This window comes from Culex pipiens, chromosome 2, assembly GCF_016801865.2.
Source record: "Culex pipiens pallens isolate TS chromosome 2, TS_CPP_V2, whole genome shotgun sequence".
NCBI lineage: Eukaryota > Metazoa > Arthropoda > Insecta > Diptera > Culicidae > Culex > Culex pipiens.
The window spans coordinates 194126149-194146118 of NC_068938.1; the positions used below are offsets into that span (position 1 = coordinate 194126149).

General features: G+C 36.9%; 1 protein-coding gene across 1 annotated transcript in view; it reads right to left on the reverse strand.

Moving 5' to 3' along the window:
* Positions 1-1139: 1139 nt before the first annotated feature.
* LOC120415178 (Na(+)/H(+) exchange regulatory cofactor NHE-RF1) overlaps positions 1140-19970 on the reverse strand; it is a 49038-nt gene continuing 30207 nt past the window's right edge. Inside the window, exon 2 of the mRNA XM_039576636.2 lies at positions 1140-2923. Coding sequence (XP_039432570.1) covers positions 1977-2840 — 864 coding nt within the window. The 5' untranslated portion in view covers positions 2841-2923 and the 3' untranslated portion in view covers positions 1140-1976. The remainder of the gene's footprint in view (positions 2924-19970) is intronic.

The following is a 19970-nucleotide window of genomic DNA, read 5'->3' on the forward strand; positions in this document are numbered from 1 at the left end:
CAGATATTTTAAAAATACAATATATTTAGAATTCTGCTACAAAAAAGTCACTTGAAATACAGGCAATCACTTTTAGGTGGTTACTAAATCAACACAAAAATTGAGATCATGTTGAAAATAAGGCCGATGCTAATATTTTTCAAAGTTTTTGTCCCTCGGCTCTGGCCGGGGTCAAGTGGGGGAACAATCCATAGTCTCAACATTTGAATGCAAAAAGTGTTCAAATACATTTTACACTAGTTTATTTGTTTTGTCTTCAAAAAATGTAAGATTTGACGGTAACAAAAAAAAACTAAAGGTGTAAAATTTAAAAAAAAATAAAAGATTATTAAATAAACCCAAACATGCTTAAAAATGATTCCAAACGCAAGGGAATGCATTTTATATTGATTTCAGCTGGTTGCACTTAAATTTCAATTGAAATTTTGATGTTTTTTGAAAAATATTTTTTGCCCCCTGATTTTTCGGAAATGTTGATAACAATTTATTTTTGCAATTCTTTTCTTTAAAATTAATAAATTGTAGTAACAATTAATCTCATTCTAAAAAATAAAACGATTTTTTTATTTTGAGGTTATACAATCTACATGTATGATGATGAAAAATCCCAATCATTATGGAAATTAGATGTTTGGATTTGAAACAGATAAAAACGGCTTCGTTTACAACTTACTTAATTTTTACTCAAGATTTGAAAGCTTTCTTGAGGAATTCAAACATTGAACCAAATGTATGCGTTCAAAAAGTATGTTGGTACTAACGTTAGCCTAAAAAAACATTGTAGTTTGGTTTAAAAACATTTCGGAAAATTCCTTCTGGGCTCGGGAGAAAACCGGGAAAAAACCGGGAAATTGAAAATCGAAATCTGGTGGCCACCCTGCCTTAGAGCAAAGGTTCACGGAAATCGGAGGGTAGTCGGGTCAAATGTTGTGGCAGATTGAGTTGGCAGATATTGTCCCAAATACAGTCTTTACAGGGACATCACTTAAAAACTTTTAACAGTTGTCTTAATTGACCCCAAGTGACTCGGTTCGCCCCAGATGACGATATCTAATTTTTCTTTTCCCACGTATCAATATGTAATTAGAACAGGTTAAACGGGAATTTTCGGGAAAATGACTCAACAGCACCAAGCATCATTTCGCTATAAATATAATATTTTATTCATTATATGCATCATACATTATACTTTCAACCTTTTCTGCGTTTTTCTTTGCGTAACACATATTTGTCCTTAATCATTTTTCTTTTTCTTCTTCCTCCACAACTCCCTCACTAAACAATCATTTTTTTTAAAAAACACACACAGATTTGAGGAAATAGAGTTCCATTCCAGTTTGCACTTGCATCGCAATTCAATTTTGGCACATTTCATCATCAATTTTTTTTTCGTTTCGTTCACCTCACGTCCCATTCTCGTCACCCACACCTAGTAGGCCGCGTTATCGGTCCCTTGCAAACGTGGTACAAATGTCGCGCACGCTTCAGGAATGCGCAGATTCCGGGCGACTTCGCCGCCGCCTTCTACGATTCTTTGATTGCTAATTAATTTATTGTGTACTCTCTCAACTCTTCGCTGGATTTTTTTTATTTCTGTTTAGACTTCACTATATTACATTGGATTTTGATGTGTGTTGTGCGGTGCCGATTTTTTTTATTGTTCATTTTGTTAACTTCCTTTGTTTTTATCTCGCGCATTTTTTATTGTGGTCTTATCAGTTCGCTGATAACGACTCTTCGATTTTTTCGTCGAGATTAACACTCTTCGCGGGGTGAACTTTTTTAACGTTATTAGTTTGTTTTTTTTTTGTAACTAAATTAATTTTCTCTCACTTTTATCGGTAAATTTCTCTGTACAAATACTAATAATAACGCGGTTAGGGTGGTTCCCCCCTCGAAAAAAAACGAATACTGCAACATTTTCCAGAATTCTACAAGTACAAGGTCGCACACACTGAACAAACGGGGTTTGCACTTCACATCTTCTGGATGATTTCGTACTTTTTGCGCAGATCACACACGTCGTTCTTTGGGTCGTACTTCTTCCGGGCCGCGAGCTGCGCGCGGAGTTCCGCCGCCGTCATGTTGAGGTTCAGCTTGGGAGCTTCCTTCACGGGGGTGCTTCCGTTCTGCTTGCCGTTGGCCTCCGCCGCCTTGGCACCATTACCATTGGCCATCGACAAGGCCTTGGTGTCCTCGATGATCTGATCGACGACGGGCTTTGACTTTGGCTTCACATCTCCAGCGGCCGCGCCGTTGCCATTGACCATTTTATTAGCACTCGTGTCCACGTTGTTGTTTGCGGCGGCATTCTTCTTGTTGTTGGCATCCTCGGACGTTCCGTTGACGTCATGCTTCTTGTTGCTGTCGTTCAGACTGTCCTTCCCATTCGACACCACCTTCTCCTTCTCCATCGGCGACTGCTGTTTGCTGTTATCATTCACGTCCACACCCGGATTCTTCACCACCACCGTTCCACTCTTGGCGATCGCCGCCTTCAGGTCCGCACCCTCAGCCCGCGGGTCAATCACCAGCAGCTTGGTCTCGTTCGGTACGGCCTTGATCAGCTCCACGACCTTCTTGTGCGTCTCGCTCGTAATGTTCGTCCCGTTGACCTCGATGATCCGGTCGCCCTGGCGCAGACCAGCGGACTCCGCCGGCGACCCATCGTCCACCTTCCCGATGTACTGCCCCGGGCGGCCCTTCTCCGCGTGCAGGTTGAACCCGTACCCGTCGAAATCGGCTCGCTTCACGACGTGACACAGCCGGGCCTCGTACTTGAGTTCCGATGATCCGTTGGTGGTGGCCGGAGCCGGGGTGGCAGCGGTTTTGCTGGACATCTTATCAGCAGCTGGTACTACGCGGTACTGAGCGCGCTGGGACGAACTGGCTTACGGAACCCGCGCGAGAGAGTGAGTGATTGCTGGAAGCGAAAAAAGAGAGAAAGGGAGAGAAGTTTGTTAGGTTTGTTTGCTGAGAATGAGTGGTTTGAATGTGGGTAAGCGATGAGACGGACTTGTTGATTCAATTTGCTTCTCGGATGTAAATTTTATGGGCAAATTTATCAGGAATACAGTCACGACTGAGCGGGAAAAGCCACGGTTTTAGTCGTAAATTAACGCTACAGGAACATATACAATCGTTATGTTTGAATGTAGCTTTTAAAAGTACCAAAAAGTCATCACATTTTTTAAAACATGTTTATTCTTTGGATAATAAGTCATTTAATTTGAGAAACCCTCACATATGACAAACTTAATGTTTACTAATATCATAGGGGAAATATGCCCATTTTAAGCCTAATAAGCGGTCGTGTTTGAATGATGCTGGAGAATCTAGATTGTAATCTAGAGCAACTTTTTGTGAACAATTCTGTTTATTTTCACTTTTATTAAAAGTTATGCTTTTTCTTTTACAAGCATTTATTGTAAGATCAGTTCCTAGCTGGACTCGGTCACTGGAAACGACCGGCGACTCAGTGACCGACGAAATAGGCGGCGGGCCAGATGCGGGCATAAAAATGTCAAAATTTCTTCCCCCCTCACTTCGTCTCACCATCCAGCTGCAGCTTTGTTGACAAACAAACGGAGCACGCGGTCGCATGATGGCGGCATCGAGCCAGAATTAGGGGTGATCATGTGATTAAAAATGAAAGTTTTTAAAGAAAAATAATATTTTTCCGACCGAATAAAAAAATTTCGAGCATGTTCAAACAATTATTCCTGATGTCGGAGAAGTGATAAAAAAGCAAAATTTTAATCCATAATTTTTTTTATAAATTGATTTTTTTCACTCCAACTGGGAACCCCTAAGTCTATCCACGACCGTTTCCAATGACCGTGAGAAGATGGCAGAAAATCCAGCTACGAGCTAAATCCACAATAACAAAAATATTTCCCAAATGCATTCAAATCAGTCGAGTGCATTGGGCCACGCCCATTTTTCTATTTTCAGCTTAGTTCTTTTTTTTCTTCCAGCGCTCTTTTGGGTCTGCTTCGTGCTGCCAAAATTGATGAAATTTTAAGCGAACACTCACACGAAAAGTAGCATTTATAGAGAAAATTTCCTGGCATCACTGGCTCACTCCAACAGGCACTGCACCAGCATGTTGGTGGTGTTGGTGGCCACCCTTTGTTCTTTATTTGCCTTCGCTTCTCGCTCGGGTTTCTTCAACCTTCGATTGGAATGGGTAGTCAAAATTGAAACGTCAAAAGACTTAGCGCGTTTGTTTTTTTGATGGCGCTTGCTAATTATTTACATGTTTCGGGATGTTTTTTCAAGTGAGTGACTAAAGAATGAGCAAAAGAACATGTTACCGGTAGTTGGAAGCCATTTTATATCTTAAGCGCATTGAAATCGTTAGCGCAAGTGAAAAGATATTGATGGCGACTTTCGTTAAGCAGTTAACCTCTCATCTTGCGTGTGGATGTGTGTGCCATCAAAATGATGAGAAATGGTCTCGCAAAATAGAAATTATTATCAAAAGTGCATTAAATTTGATCTTTTTGGCCAGTAAATGGCATAAATTTGCGTGCTTACTCGAGGCGGTGCTGGTAAGTTTATATCCTAAATAGTATTTTTGGAGTTTTAATCGAGCATCAAACTCTTCATATGACGAAGGTGTTTGATTAGAAAGGGTATATTTCCCCTATATTTAAATTGGGAAACCCTTATTCCTCCACACGATAAACTCAAACATAGATTAAAGCCATTAACAGGGATGACATTGAAGATTTTTCTGCTAAAGTATGGGCTCATACTGCATAAGTTGAATGATTTTCTAAATAAAAATAAGTTTGAAACGAAAACTAGACTGCAATTACGAAGTTTTTAACAGTCTCTTTTTTACTAAACGTAGAATTAGTTTAAAAAGAATACAAAAAATTCCTCAGTAAAATGGACATCATCATGACAGGGGTTTAAAATTTTGCAATTTAATGTAAAAAATTAGTATTTTTTCTGAGTAATATTTTTATGATAAATTTTCACTTGTTATTGAAGTAAAACTAAAACTTTATATTTTTAAAAGTAATAATTTTTTTACGCTTCAGGCCTAAATTAAAAAATAGTATGGGAAAATGATGTTTAGGGCCAAACATTTGGAAATTACGAATCAATTATTGATTATTTTTTTTCTAGAATCACATTTTTTTATACTAAGTTTTGAACTTTTTTAACCGAAAAAAAACTTGAAACTGAAGGATACGAAATATTTTCCTAAATTTATTGCTTTTTGCGAATTTCTGACAGTAACATAACTGTAATGCATTTAATGATATTTTTGCTTAAATTTTTGACACTTAGGCTTGAAATTTGTTTTTTTTTTGTATGAACATTGTGTGGCCGCTCAAATCAAGCCCTTTTAAAATTCAAAACTTGTCTAAAGCTGTGCCATAGGCAACTAAATTTCTAAACATGGATTTATTTATGTAAACCGACTTTGACGGGTAAACATTTTCATCCAATTTTAGGTCTTTGAGAGGCATTAGAAAGAAGAACTCATAAAATTTAAGATTTTTTTAGGGATAGAAGTTAGACTTGTTCTATGTGAGTTTGGCAATGTTTCTAAAAAATTTTTTTTGTACTTGGGGCCAACTTTGATTATGTTTTCACTAAGATTTTCTTTATTTTATGTAAAAATAAGTATGCAGTAATTTTTGTATTGTCCCAGACTATGCTTATACGCATTTTTTCACACTTTAAATGATAATGGTGCCATTTTATAGAGCAATTCCAGCTCAAATCAGGATTTTTTTCTGGTACTTTTGTACCCGACCCTCTCCGATTTTAATGAAACTTTTTATACATGTTATCCTAGGCCTACGTAAGCCATTTTTGTGTATATGGAGCCAATTGGACTCAAAAATGACATTTGAGAAGGGCGTAAGTTATTTAAATATTTAAATATTTTGTAACTTAAAAATTACTGTATCTCGAAGCCGTTGCATCGTATCAAAAAGTGGTCAAAAACAAACTTGCAGGAAATTTGATGGGCTTTCTGAAAAAAATACACTGAAAGAAAAATACATGCCAATTTTATGAGAATTTTTAATTTTTAAGCTTAAGAGTTAAATTTTAAGGTGATGTCACCATTTTTTTTCGTTCAAAATTTTTGTGAAAATAGCTTAAAATGTGACAAAATGACTCACGAAAAATGCAGGATGGTATGTCTCTCCTAAAAAAAATACAAAAATCATTGACTAAAACTGTTTTTTTGAAAAGTGGTCTAAACGTCAAAATTTTCAAAAACCGATAGTGAGAATCAATTCCCCAGACAATTTTACATAAAAGTCTCCATATTGACCATTGTCCTATGTCCAATCCTTGTGAAGATACAGCGGTTTAAAAAATAAAAATGTTGAAAAAATAGTTTTTTTTGGTGATTTTTGGCGATTTCTATATGGTAGACTTGATTTTTCAGTCTCGGAAATAATTTTACTGGAAAGCTCGTCCAATTTCCCATAAGTTTGCCTTTGACAGCGTTTTATTTGGATGTTTGGGCTTTCAGATATAAGCTTTATTACATTACTGAATAACTGAAAATTGAATATTTGTTCAGTGTGGTAAAACCCTGGATAATAAATAAGCTTAAGTAAATAATATAATGAGTCAAATTGAAAAGCTGTCAGAGGCAAACAAGAGAAGTAAAGTTTTTCGTACAACAAAAGTTGCTCAAAATTATTTTCCTGAACTCGGGAAAAAAATATTCAAAAATAAAACTTGGGCAGTAGAGGAATCAGAACACAAATTTTTGGGCAGAATTGGCCTTCACCCCAAAAATTTGAAACAAAGTTTCTTCAATTTTAAAACTTTTCCACAAATTTTATTTTGAATTTATTTTAAACGTATTAAGCATGCTAAATAGAATTATCAATGCAGAAAAATGCTTGTTCTTAGTTGATTAAACTTCCAATTCCATTGAAATTTTGATATTTTTTGAAAACGTATTATTTATCTCTGTAAAAAAGTAAATCGTGATGTGAAAACCTTTAAAAAAACTCTAATGATGAGAAAATTCTACGGATCGAGAGTTTCCAAGATATCGTCTTCAAAATTTGAGAGCAATCCGAAAAACTTATTGTTATAATTTTTAATATTTGGAATATTATTCAATTGAATAATGGAGTTCAATATTGTTCATCGCACAACCGATTTTCGGTAAATTTTTGTTTATTTTAACAGATTGTTTACCGATCAAAATATTTCAACTACTGATTTCGAAAAATTACTTTGTGTCTGCATCGTGTGTAATTCAGCAACCAAATCGACGTCAACATTTCAAATAGCATCATGCACAGCATACTGTGTTCAAACTATGTGTTTTAAGAAAAACGCATGAGAATGTTGAGCATGATTGTTTAATTTCCATTCTATAATAAAACAAAATATTATGTTAACAAACTATGAAAAACTTTGCTTTTATTGATAATTGATCGTCCATACATTTATAAAGTCATTATAACTTTTCAAAAACAAAGTTTTACAAATGGCCGAGTAAGGATTTTTTTAATTTAAATAAGGCCAACGCAAATCATACATCACAATTCCCTCCCTCTTTAAAATTTCCTTAAAAAATCAAGATAAAAAAAACAGCTAAAACAACGTTCATTGAAAAACTTGTTAAATCGATTGTAAAACAATACACATTTTACAAAAAAAATGTGTATTTTTTATGAGATAAGGAACTTTTTGGCGTATTGTTTGAATCACAAATTTCAAAAATAAGGCATGCAAATTTTAATTTGGTGTTGGACTACTTCGAACAAAACTTATTTTGATGGCATGTGAAATATAATTCATAGTAGATGTCATTCAAATGTTAAAATTACAATTTTCACTCCAAACAATGTAATTTTAAACCCCAATTCCTCATTGCTAAGCTAATTCATCTCATTCCGTAGCACTTTTTCTCCATAATTGCTTCATTTACACATCACGATGATGAGCAATAGACGACTTCAAACACACACTTTTGTTTCTATGCCGAGTGGGCAATTAACGCGCGCCAGCACATCAAAAGTGGCAGCAAATATACGCCCAAGTTCCACAAATTTCAATGTCTCGTAGTCAAAACTGCACATGCAGGTACAATAATAATGAAGCATCTTCAAACACCCAAGGGGAAACAAGGGGGGCGGAGTTCAGGGTTCCCAATTGTTACGTTTGCGTCGTTTCAGCGTTAACCATCATCACGGCCTGCTTTGCGAAGATACGAACTCCTCTCTCTCCCTCTCGTTAATTAGTAGTCGCTTCCAATTTCCATTGTCTTTATGGTTGATTTTTATTTATATTTTTTCTCTATTTAATTTTAAAGAACATCGCAAGTGCATCGCAGTAGGTCGTCGCGACGCCAATTGAGACGATGCCAGCGAGTGCGATATGGCAAGGTCTTGAACACCTGGCTGTGAGTTGCGGGCAGCACTTTGGGTTGTTTGTTCTGGAACCTGCTGCCAAAGTATATATAGAGAGCAGCGATATCGCAAATGGCCTTATCTCGGGCGACGCCGTGCAATATCGGTGCATTTTTGCAGGGTGGAATGGAACAAGTTTGGCTTCAGATGAAGTTTGCAAATTTTTATAGTTACTTTTTCCATATTCGGAAGCATTTTAGTTTTGTTTTTGATAACATTAGTTTTATAAAGTTTATTGAAAAGTATAATCATAGGTATTTTAAAAGTTTATTTTGTAAGAGCAAGTATTATTGACTGGTCTTATATTCCCTTGACATCCAAGCAACCCGTGACCACTGCGACCTATAGCCACCCTTATGTCTTTAGTGCGTGATCTTGCCTCAATCCCCGAAAAAGCGCCATCCAACGGAGATTCCGACCACCATGGTTGCCGCCAGAAGTGTCATGCTGCAGCGAAAAAAGTTCATTAATCAAATCGAGTTTGCGCAAAAAAAAAAATAAGAGCTGCTTTAAAAAGATTAAACAAACTAAAGCAAATTTCGTGCAGCCATCGTGTTTCGCACATGAATCACTTGGCGCGGAAAAGTGGTCCAGGGAACGAACGTTTTACGGCACCGACTTCAAACATTTGCTGGAGGTAAAACGTAAAGCTCGAGTAAACACAGAAGCAGCAAGCGTTGCTTGCTTTTTAGTCCGAGTGTGAGAAACTAATTAACTTTTGTCGCAAACAACAACATGGTCGGCGGGCATCCAAGCAGGCTGTTTCACGTGACTACATTTTTTTTTCAATTTTTGTTTCAAAAATAACAAAACCAGCAACACTGCATCCCTCGTGTGACAGCGCGAAACAGGTTCCGAAGGGCCTACTCCTCAATTACAAATTGGCAACACTCTCCGCGGGGATGATCACACCCGGTGTGTCGATCGACCTAGGTCTATCTTGGGAGCGATCGCAGCAGGCGATTGATGAGTAATGACGAATTCAGTTGTCTACTGACGGATTCATGGCCTGCTGTTGAGAAGCGCGCGCGTGTGGATAATGGTTACTTCCCCAGAAGGTGGCAGCACTGACCTGCACGCGTGCCTCAGCGGAATGACATGGAGACGGTGGAGTGTTGCAGGACTTGGGGAAAATTCCCAAGTCGATCGTCTTCATCAGCTTTTGAAAAAATCTCCCCGAAATTTCTTAATTTCTTGATATTTGAAATATTAATATTTTTTGTTTGAAAGAAGCCATTTTGCACAATTGGACGAAACAAGATACAAGGATCCATACAATTTAAACAGTCCACTAAGCAAACATGTCTATTGAACGTAACGTTTGGTACGGTATGTCCACGCATCCTTCTTCCCCTGTAGATTCTGTAAAAAGTAACTTGTTTTCAGAATCCTCTTTGCGATAAACAAAACGCGGTAGGGCTGGCCGCTTTATTTTACGATTTCGGATGTTTATTGATGTCGCGTTTTTCAATTTTTTTGTGCTTAAGTGTAAAAAAAATGCATTTTTCGGTTTAGTTTTGCGTGCTTAAAAACTCTTCAGGAGAAAAAAAACCCGGTGTAATTTGCCCGAAAAATGGTAAAATTCTGAAAATCATTTTACAAAGTCCTGTTTTCGTGGTACAGTCCACACACGATTATAAGAAGGTCTTGGAAAAAAATCACTTCGGATAATCAAATCTTCAGAATCACAAAATAAAAGATTATTTTCGCTGTCTTTTTTATTATATAGGGGGTATTATATTTTTTTACTCCTAAACTACGCTAAAGTGATTTCGATTTTTTTAAATCCAAAATGGAGGCAAACATGGCAGTGATGAAATATTGAAAACGTTACTTAATCCACCTTTAGGTGGTTGGTGCCTTCCTCGCATATTTTAATCAAAATATCTGAGATCCGACTTAAAAAAAAGTTCATTAAAAACACTAAAGTACTTATAACTTTTGATAGGGTTGTCAGATCTTCAATCTTTCGGGCTTGTTGGAAAGGTCTTTTGATTACATATCCAACGACGGGTCGCATAATAGATCCGGACAAATTTTTCATCAACATATTTGAGATCCGGCCTCAAAAAAGTGTATAAATAACACTTAAGGTGAAGCCGTTGATCATTTTCGAAGAAAATTGATCATCACTCTAAAATGCTCTGTATTGAACTCAATTCAACGAATTTCTGCACCAAAATGAATCAGCATGTGCGGGTTGTTGCCTTCTTGAAGCTACTGAAAGAATTTTTGGTTCAAATCAAATGTGTTTCAAAATTTATATAATTTTGTGGTACAATCATTGACGTCCTAGTTCGCTATTAATGATTAATGACGATTTCCATAACTTTGGAAGGAATGGGATAATCGTTACCAAAAGGAATCAGCATGTGTAGGGCACTATTCTAAACAAATTGTAGAAGGAATTTTGTCAAAATAATGATAGCGACGCAAAAATTATATCTTTGAAAGAAAAATCATGTCAATGATGGAAGTATTGCTCTTAACTTTTGATGGGGTTGTCAGATCTTCAATCTTTTGAACGCGTTGGAAAGGTCTCTCAAATATCGTTCTAACAATATATAGCATAACGGGTTTTCTTACAAAAAAACACTCTTTTTTACAATATTTCAAACTCCAGCTAAGTCGTTTTTTAGCATAACTTTTGAAGTACTTTTCTAAACTTCATAATATTAATTAGGGTCTTGTGGGACCTCAAAACGGATCGAATGAGACCAAAACGGTCCAAATCGGTTCAGCCAGTTCGGAGATAATCGTGTGCATATTTTTCGGTGCACGGACTTACCACGCACAGACATTTGTTCAGAATTTGATTCTGAGTCGATAGCTATACTTGAATGTGGGTCTACGAGGTCAAATAAAGAAGTTCATTTTTCGAGTGATTTTATAGCCTTTCTTCATTGAGATGAGGAAGGCAAAAATGTATTTGGTGATGTTATAGGCAATCAACTATTTAAATTTGGTGTTGGAAGTAAGAAAATAAAAAAAATACAAAAAATAGATATTGTGATTCGATTATCCGATTATCAAACTTCGGATAATTGAGGCTTCAGATAATCGAGTCTGGACTGTAACTTTTTTGACAGATGAAAAACCCGCCTTACCTTATCTAATCTAAATACCTTGACAAAAATCACGGTTTTGAAAAGAGCCACTGAATGTCACTGAAGCCTAAAATGCACCAAAATTTTGGTGTCTAGACTTCAAAACATCAAAAGTTACATTGCAAAATAGCCGTATTGTTTTTATTATTATTTTTTTTAAATTCAATTTAAAAACGATCGATGAACAAATATGATAAAAAATATGTATAATTGCAATATCAACTAGCAAAATCATTTTGAGGTTTTAAAAATATATGGGTCATTCCATCTCAACTGTGCACGAAAAAGTGCAAATTTGAAAATTACCCTCTCCGATCCTGCTCAAATTTGGCTGAGCTGTTGATACTATCAAAACATGCAAGAATCCCGAATTTCATCCAAATCGGACCACCCCCTCCATTTTTGTACCTCCCCAAAAAATTGACTTTTTGGCGATTTTTGGCCAAACCTCCTAGTTTCAAACGGCGATAGCTCAGGAACCACAAATCTCAGAAGGTCGTTCTTGGACTCAATTTTGAAGGAAATCGGACGTAGAATCCATTTCCGTGATCATAATGTTGATTAATTTATTTTTTCTACCTGTATTGCGCAATTTAAAACATCAAAAAAAAAAAAAATAATGAAGTGGAGCAAAATAGTGCCATTCAGCAAAAACCCCAAAACCTGCTTTATTATTATTATTATTATAGTTTATTATTGACACTTTACCATAATTCTGATTTATGGTTTAGATTGATCATATTAAATCAATTTTTATATAGTGAGCCAGCTCCATTTCATTAAAATATGATTTTGGTCAAGGTACATTTAATTAAAAAAATCCTTATACGTGAGGACAGCAGCCGTATTGTGTTCCAAGAATCCAAGAATGATAGATGAAAAAAAACACTGTTGTTCGAACGGTGTCGCAATCATCGCAACTAAATTTGGAGAATTAGCCGCTTTGCAGCAGATCAAACTTTGTGATTTTCTTACATTTTTCAGTTTTATACATTCCAGAAATCCTTTTCCTACTCTTTGTGATCGTCCTTCACTAGAGTACAACGTATCAACAAATTTTATTCATTTTAATTCATATTTTTACTCAATAATGTATCGTGCACATATTTTTCAGTGTTACTAACAAGATTAATTCTCGGGTGAGTTTTTAAAAAGCCGTAAGAGCCATTGTGACCTCTGACACTAATTTTCGTTTTTCTAGAAAATGAAACACAATTTCATTTATTTTAAGTTTGGGGCACTTGAAGGACGTGTAGATGAACAATCTCGAGCATTTTGATATTGGTTTTTCGTAAGTAGGTCGAATACCGATGCAAAAAGGACTTTGTTTAACAATGGCTCTTACGGCTTTTTGAAAACTAATCCGAGAATTGCATTTTCCTCTCGCTCCGTCGGAATCCAATTCTGCCCTTTACTGTGTGTCGTCATTGCTCTGTCCAGTGGGTTAACACAGAAATTCATTTCATTAATTTTTTTGAGCAGATAAACATTTGCGATTAAACTTCAGTTTCCTACAGTATTATACAGTAAATTTTTGCTCAATTTGATGAAGATTATTTATGATGAAATATTATTTCAATAAATGGCCAGGTAGCAGTTATTGATCAGCCCGCCTGTGTGCTTCTAGCAGATGCGGCGAATGAAGCTGATGCAGGTAATCTCGAAAACACAAAACTTTAAAATTCGATATCTCTGGAACGAAACATATTCATTTCTGTCGATAGGTGATTCTTATGTAAAATTGGCCGGGGAAAACGATGGTGAGGTCAAATAAAAAAAATAAGTTGGGGTGTTTTGAGATACGGCCGTTTAAAGTTTTCAATTGCGCAATACAGGTAGAAAAAATAAATTAATCAACATTTTGATCACGGAAATGGATTCTACGTCCAATTTCCTTCAAAATTGAGTCTAAGACCGACCTTCTGAGATTTGTGGTTCCTGAGCTATCGCCGTTTGAAACTAGGAGGTTTGGCCAAAAATCGCCAAAAAGTCGATTTTTTGGGGAGGTACAAAAATGGAGGGGGTGGTCCGATTTGGATGAAATTCGGGATTCTTGCATGTTTTGATAGTATCAACAGCTCTGCCAAATTTGAGCAGGATCGGAGAGGGTAATTTTCAAATGCTGTTCCGCTTCAGATGGAATGACCCATATATTAAATAAATTTCAACCTTTTTCGCAAGTCTTGGCTCATTTTTTTTCAAAAATCTGTATTGCATAAAAAATCTTTTTCATGGATTTCTTTTAAAATTTTTGAAAATTTGTACTTGTACGAGACAAAACCCCGAAATTTTCAAGCAATATTAAACTTTTAGTCCTTTTTGAATGTCGATTCCAAAAATCAAAATCAAATTATCATTTTGAAAGATTATAAAATTTCACAAATGTTTTTTTTTACATTGAAATTTAGACCATTAATTCCTGAGAAGCCGTTTGGGTGAGACTTTGAAAACCTGAATTTTCTTCTTCGTTATTTTTCTCATGGACAAAATGTTAGGAAACTTTTCTGTATACTTTATAAAATCGAAAAACTGTAAATTTTAGTTAAATCAAACTTTTAGACTTTAAGTGATCGTATCTTGAAAACGCTGCACATATTTAGCCCACCTCTCTGGTAACGTTAAGTAATCAAATAACGCTCCCCTAATATCCAAAATGTTCATAAAGTTTTGCTTAACTCTACATTTTTGAATCAATTTTTTTCCATATAATATCATAAAAATACGAAATGTTTCCAGATTTTATTTAATTCTTTTTTTATTTTTCAGGCTGGTACAAATATTTTTAAAAGTTTTTGTCACCCCCCCCCCCCTTCAAAATTGGCCCGAAAAATCAGGGGGCAAAAAAAAATTTTTACAATAAACTTCAAAATTTCAATGAAAATTCAAGTGCAACCAACTGAAATCAAATTAAAATACATTCTCCTGCGTTTAAAATCATTTTTAGCATGTTTGGGTTTATTAAAAAATCTTAAGATTTTTTGAAAATTTTCGATGCAAAATCTTTTTTTTCGATACAATTTTTGTTTTTGTCAGATCTTAGATTTTTTGAAAACTAATGATTGCAAAACAACTGAACTAGTGTAAAATGCATTTTAAAACACTTTTTTCATTTAAATGTGAAGACTATGGCTTGTTATTTAAATTTTTATATTTTTTTATTTTTTTGCCCCCCCCTTGACCTCGGCCAGGGCCGAGGGACAAAAACTTTTTTAAATATTTGCATCGGCCTAATAGATTAATTGTTTATTTTTTCATATTTGTTAAACATGTTTAAATTTTCCTTAAAATCGCAATGAAAATTTAAAAAAATAACCACATTTAGCGTTTTTTTTTTTAAATTTCTACTAGAATAGCTACACAGCAAATTTTCGGTTGCAATTTCAGTAAAATAATTAACTGAATGCGGTTCCGTCATCATCACATTTACTGATATTCGGTAATAAACAAAACATTACTGAAAAATCAGTAACTGGCTATCTGTCAAACTGGAACGTCACTTCTGACTTATTGTTTGGATGCTGCCGAGAGAAAATTTTCTTTCAAATATGTTTTTGTATAGTGATCTTTAGGAACAAAGGTAAGAAAAATGTTAATAACAATTGCCTCGATGCAGAACACCTGTTTTCAAGGTTTGGACGATTGATGAAATAAATGAATGAATAACAGTATTTTAATGACAACCAAAATAAAATTTTGATAACTGAAAACCAGCAATGATCGCTGAATCTTCAGCAAATGATCTGTCAAACTGCCACAAGAAAATTACTGAATTTTCAGCAAAATAATTTGACGTTCCTTTTGCTGAAACTTCTGTTGTTTTGACAACCATTTTACTGAAATTTCAGTAAATCATCTGTCAAAGTGACAAATATCAGTTAACTGAGAATTCAGTAAAATCCAAATTACTGAATTGTTTACTGAAATTTCAGTAGATGAAAATTCAGTAAAACTTTACTGAATTTCAGCAAAAAAAAGTTCAAGATGGTATGTCAGAGACATAACCGAAAGACATAGGACCAAACAATTTGAATGTGTTTTTGGATTGCTAGTGAAATCTGAAATAAGATTATTTTATTTTGTTTCATAGATTTGTCGGCAAAATTGTCATAAATGTTCTCCCAAGGTGAACCTTCTATGAGGGCACCGGCAACTCCAGGTTGTGGCCACTACGGTCGAAATGTCAATTTTCATGTTCAGTATCAAAAACCATGAATTTTGATATCCATATTGCCACAACTCGTATGGTTGTGTTAAAGACCCTCCGGGCCCCGGGGAAACCTGCTTTGAGATCACCGGTCACTCAAGGTTGTGGCCACTACTGTCGAAATGGCCATTATTATGTTCAGTATCAAAAACCATGAATTTTGATACCCATATTGCCACAACTCGTATGTTTCTGTAAATGTCCCCCCAGGCCCCGGGGGAACCTTCTTTGAGGGCACCGGCCACTCCAGGTTGTGGCCACTACTGTCGAAATGGCCATTATTATGTTCAGTATAAAAAACCATGAATTTTGATACCCATATTGCCACAACTCGTATGTTTCTGTAAATGTCCCCCCAGGCCCCGGGGGAACCTTCTTTGAGGGCACCGGCCACTCCAGGTTGTGGCCACTACTGTCGAAATGGCCATTATTATGTTCAGTATAAAAAACCATGAATTTTGATACCCATATTGCCACAACTCGTATGTTTCTGTAAATGTCCCCCCAGGCCCCGGGGGAACCTTCTTTGAGGGCACCGGCCACTCCAGGTTGTGGCCACTACTGTCGAAATGGCCATTATTATGTTCAGTATCAAAAACCATGAATTTTGATACCCATATTGCCACAACTCGTATGTTTCTGTAAATGTCCCCCCAGGCCCCGGGGGAACCTTCTTTGAGGGCACCGGCCACTCCAGGTTGTGGCCACTACTGTCGAAATGGCCATTATTATGTTCAGTATCAAAAACCATGAATTTTGATACCCATATTGCCACAACTCGTATGTTTCTGTAAATGTCCCCCCAGGCCCCGGGGGAACCTTCTTTGAGGGCACCGGCCACTCCAGGTTGTGGCCACTACTGTCAAAATGGCCATTATTATGTTCAGTATCAAAAACCATGAATTTTGATACCCATATTGCCACAACTCGTATGTTTCTGTAAATGTCCCCCAGGCCCCGGGGGAACCTTCTATGAGGCCACCGGCCACTCCAGGTTGTGGCCACTACTGTCGAAATGGCCATTATTATGTTCAGTATCAAAAACCATGAATTTTGATACCCATATTGCCACAACTCGTATGTTTCTGTAAATGTCCCCCCAGGCCCCGGGGGAACCTTCTTTGAGGGCACCGGCCACTCCAGGTTGTGGCCACTACTGTCGAAATGGCCATTATTATGTTCAGTATAAAAAACCATGAATTTTGATACCCATATTGCCACAACTCGTATGTTTCTGTAAATGTCCCCCCAGGCCCCGGGGGAACCTTCTTTGAGGGCACCGGCCACTCCAGGTTGTGGCCACTACTGTCAAAATGGCCATTATTATGTTCAGTATCAAAAACCATGAATTTTGATACCCATATTGCCACAACTCGTATGTTTCTGTAAATGTCCCCCCAGGCCCCGGGGGAACCTTCTTTGAGGGCACCGGCCACTCCAGGTTGTGGCCACTACTGTCGAAATGGCCATTATTATGTTCAGTATAAAAAACCATGAATTTTGATACCCATATTGCCACAACTCGTATGTTTCTGTAAATGTCCCCCCAGGCCCCGGGGGAACCTTCTTTGAGGGCACCGGCCACTCCAGGTTGTGGCCACTACTGTCGAAATGGCCATTATTATGTTCAGTATAAAAAACCATGAATTTTGATACCCATATTGCCACAACTCGTATGTTTCTGTAAATGTCCCCCCAGGCCCCGGGGGAACCTTCTTTGAGGGCACCGGCCACTCCAGGTTGTGGCCACTACTGTCGAAATGGCCATTATTATGTTCAGTATAAAAAACCATGAATTTTGATACCCATATTGCCACAACTCGTATGTTTCTGTAAATGTCCCCCCAGGCCCCGGGGGAACCTTCTTCGTGGGCACCGGCCACTCCTGGTTTTGGCCACCACTGTCGAATTGGCCATTTTTCATGAGAACCGCCGCATCATAGCGACTTCCACGCCGTCCGCTTCGCTCGAATTTCCTCCTTCTGCTGCCGGTGGTTCTTCCTTCTGGTTGCTGGTCCTCTTCTTCTATTGGCCGCTGCTGCTGCTGCTCCGCGCCGACCCGACGTGCACAGTTCGAGTGCTCGTTCCAAAGTGACTTGCTTTTGCGAAATTTTCTGCTTAAATAGCGGCACAGCCGGAGAACGGCACAAAAGGGGCGCGGTCTCGAATGCATACGCTCGCTCTGATTGGTCATCTGTCCGATTTGTACTGAAAAATTACTCATTTTGATTGCATGTTTTAAGTGCTTTAACTATGTTTAGTCAGACTATCTATGTAGTTAAATAATAGCTGAAGTCTTCTTCGTTCGATTGGTGGTCCAACCATCTGGATTGATTCACAGGGAAAAAAGATATAAGCGTTCAAAATGTCCCCTTTTTTAACGCTTAAAAGTGACGCTTTGGATCGAATTTCTGAACTGGCCCCCCAATATAGTAAGTAAAGACATAGTCCTATGTCAAAAAATATTGCCATTACTTTCCTGAAAACCACTTGAACTGCTAGTTGAAAAAACTAGATTTTAATCGCTGAATTGCCCGCGATCAACCAACACATCAGAGATGATGCTGCGAGCGAAGCTGTGACGGGAATTCACACCGACCGCCGCGGAAATCCAATGAAATGCAATATTTCGTCGCGCACTAAAACCGGAAACGTTTCGCGGGTTGTTTACACACGTTTTAACGCTTTTTGGCGCGTGATTCGTACATTTGATGGATCACGGGGTGGTAGTTTCAGGGTTAATTGAAGATTTTATGAGTTTTTCGCGAGTTGTTTTTTTCCTGTTATTGATATTTATTAAATTTGAACAATAAAAAAAATAAAATTTTAATTTCAATAATAACACCCCTAGCGAAAAAATTTCAAACATGTGACGAGGATTCTCCCATCATACTTCCAGACCTGCATCCCGGCAGTGAGTGACATCAGCTCTATAAATTATTAACTTGTTTGGGCTAAACGTTTATTGCGCAAATGGCACGTCGCCGAAGCTGTTGTTGTTGTTTTGCTTTTTCGCAAAACATGTGTTGCACAGAAGGAAGGGAAGAAAAAAAGATGAATTAATAATAGGCTTAAAATTAACCTCCCAAGAGTATGAAGTCAACTGCACTCCAGGTTGGTCACTTCTTACGTGGAGTTTTTACTCAAACCAGGAACAATAAGAAGTGCATTTAACTGTGCTTGTGATGTGATAAGAAGGGAAGAAATGTCATGCTTGAGTAAATTTTTAAAGCGTCGTGAATAAATTTTGTATTTGAATAAAAAAAAAATCATGTTGCAAAAAAGTCATTTCCAAGATCTGACAACTTTTGTTTTTAACAGCAAATATTGTAACACTCTCAAATTGTCATGAGTCACAATTGTTGCTTGTTTTGCCATTTTTGTTACAAAATTAAAAAAAAATTAGTCACGTGAACCAGCCTGCTTGGATGATTTGAGTTGATTTTTTGTGACTGCCCAATATCAGAAAAAAATGATTCTTTTCAAATTGAAACCAATTAAATCTTATTTGACCTTTTCAAAAATCACTCCCACTTTTTTGGCCACTACAGAAAATAAAAGGGAAGTGAAATCCGGGAGGGACAAAAGCACGACGTGGAGGTGAGGTGCATAAAGTCTTTCGCTTTTTTTTCATCTTCAGAAGAAAGATCGTTGCTTTTTTTTGCTGGTATGTGTTGATGTTATAAGGTCGGGGAAAGGAAAAAGTTGGAATGCATGCAAGTGTGTGTGTTTATGTGTAGTGGTTGTGAATAAGAGGGGAAAAACTGGAGATGTTGAGCAGAGATATGCAACTGCACTGTCCTATCATGCCATTATCATCATCATCATCGTCTTTCATAAAATGATTATGATGAGGCGTTACAGGCCTTGATGGACTATTTTTTCAAAAACTTTGAATAACTAAATGTATCATCTAGTAAATTAAAGCATTATTTATTTAAAACAACTTCCAAAACTTACTTCATAGCAGACTATTTTGGTTTACAAAATCTGTTGAAAGCCTTGAATAAAAAAAAACAGTTACCAGAGTTTTTTGAAGAAGCAGAGCAATCGACAAATAAGAAATTTCAATTTAAGTAGAATTGGATACAGAAATTTTAGAATCTAGAAAGAGTATAGAGTGATTTTGTTTCCTCGCAATCACGCATAATTTTTGATCAAAACCGGAAGCAAAATCAGAATATTTAAATTTGATGTGAGTCATTCGCCAAATCACATGAAATCGGAAAAAGTTACCCCGACCCTTCT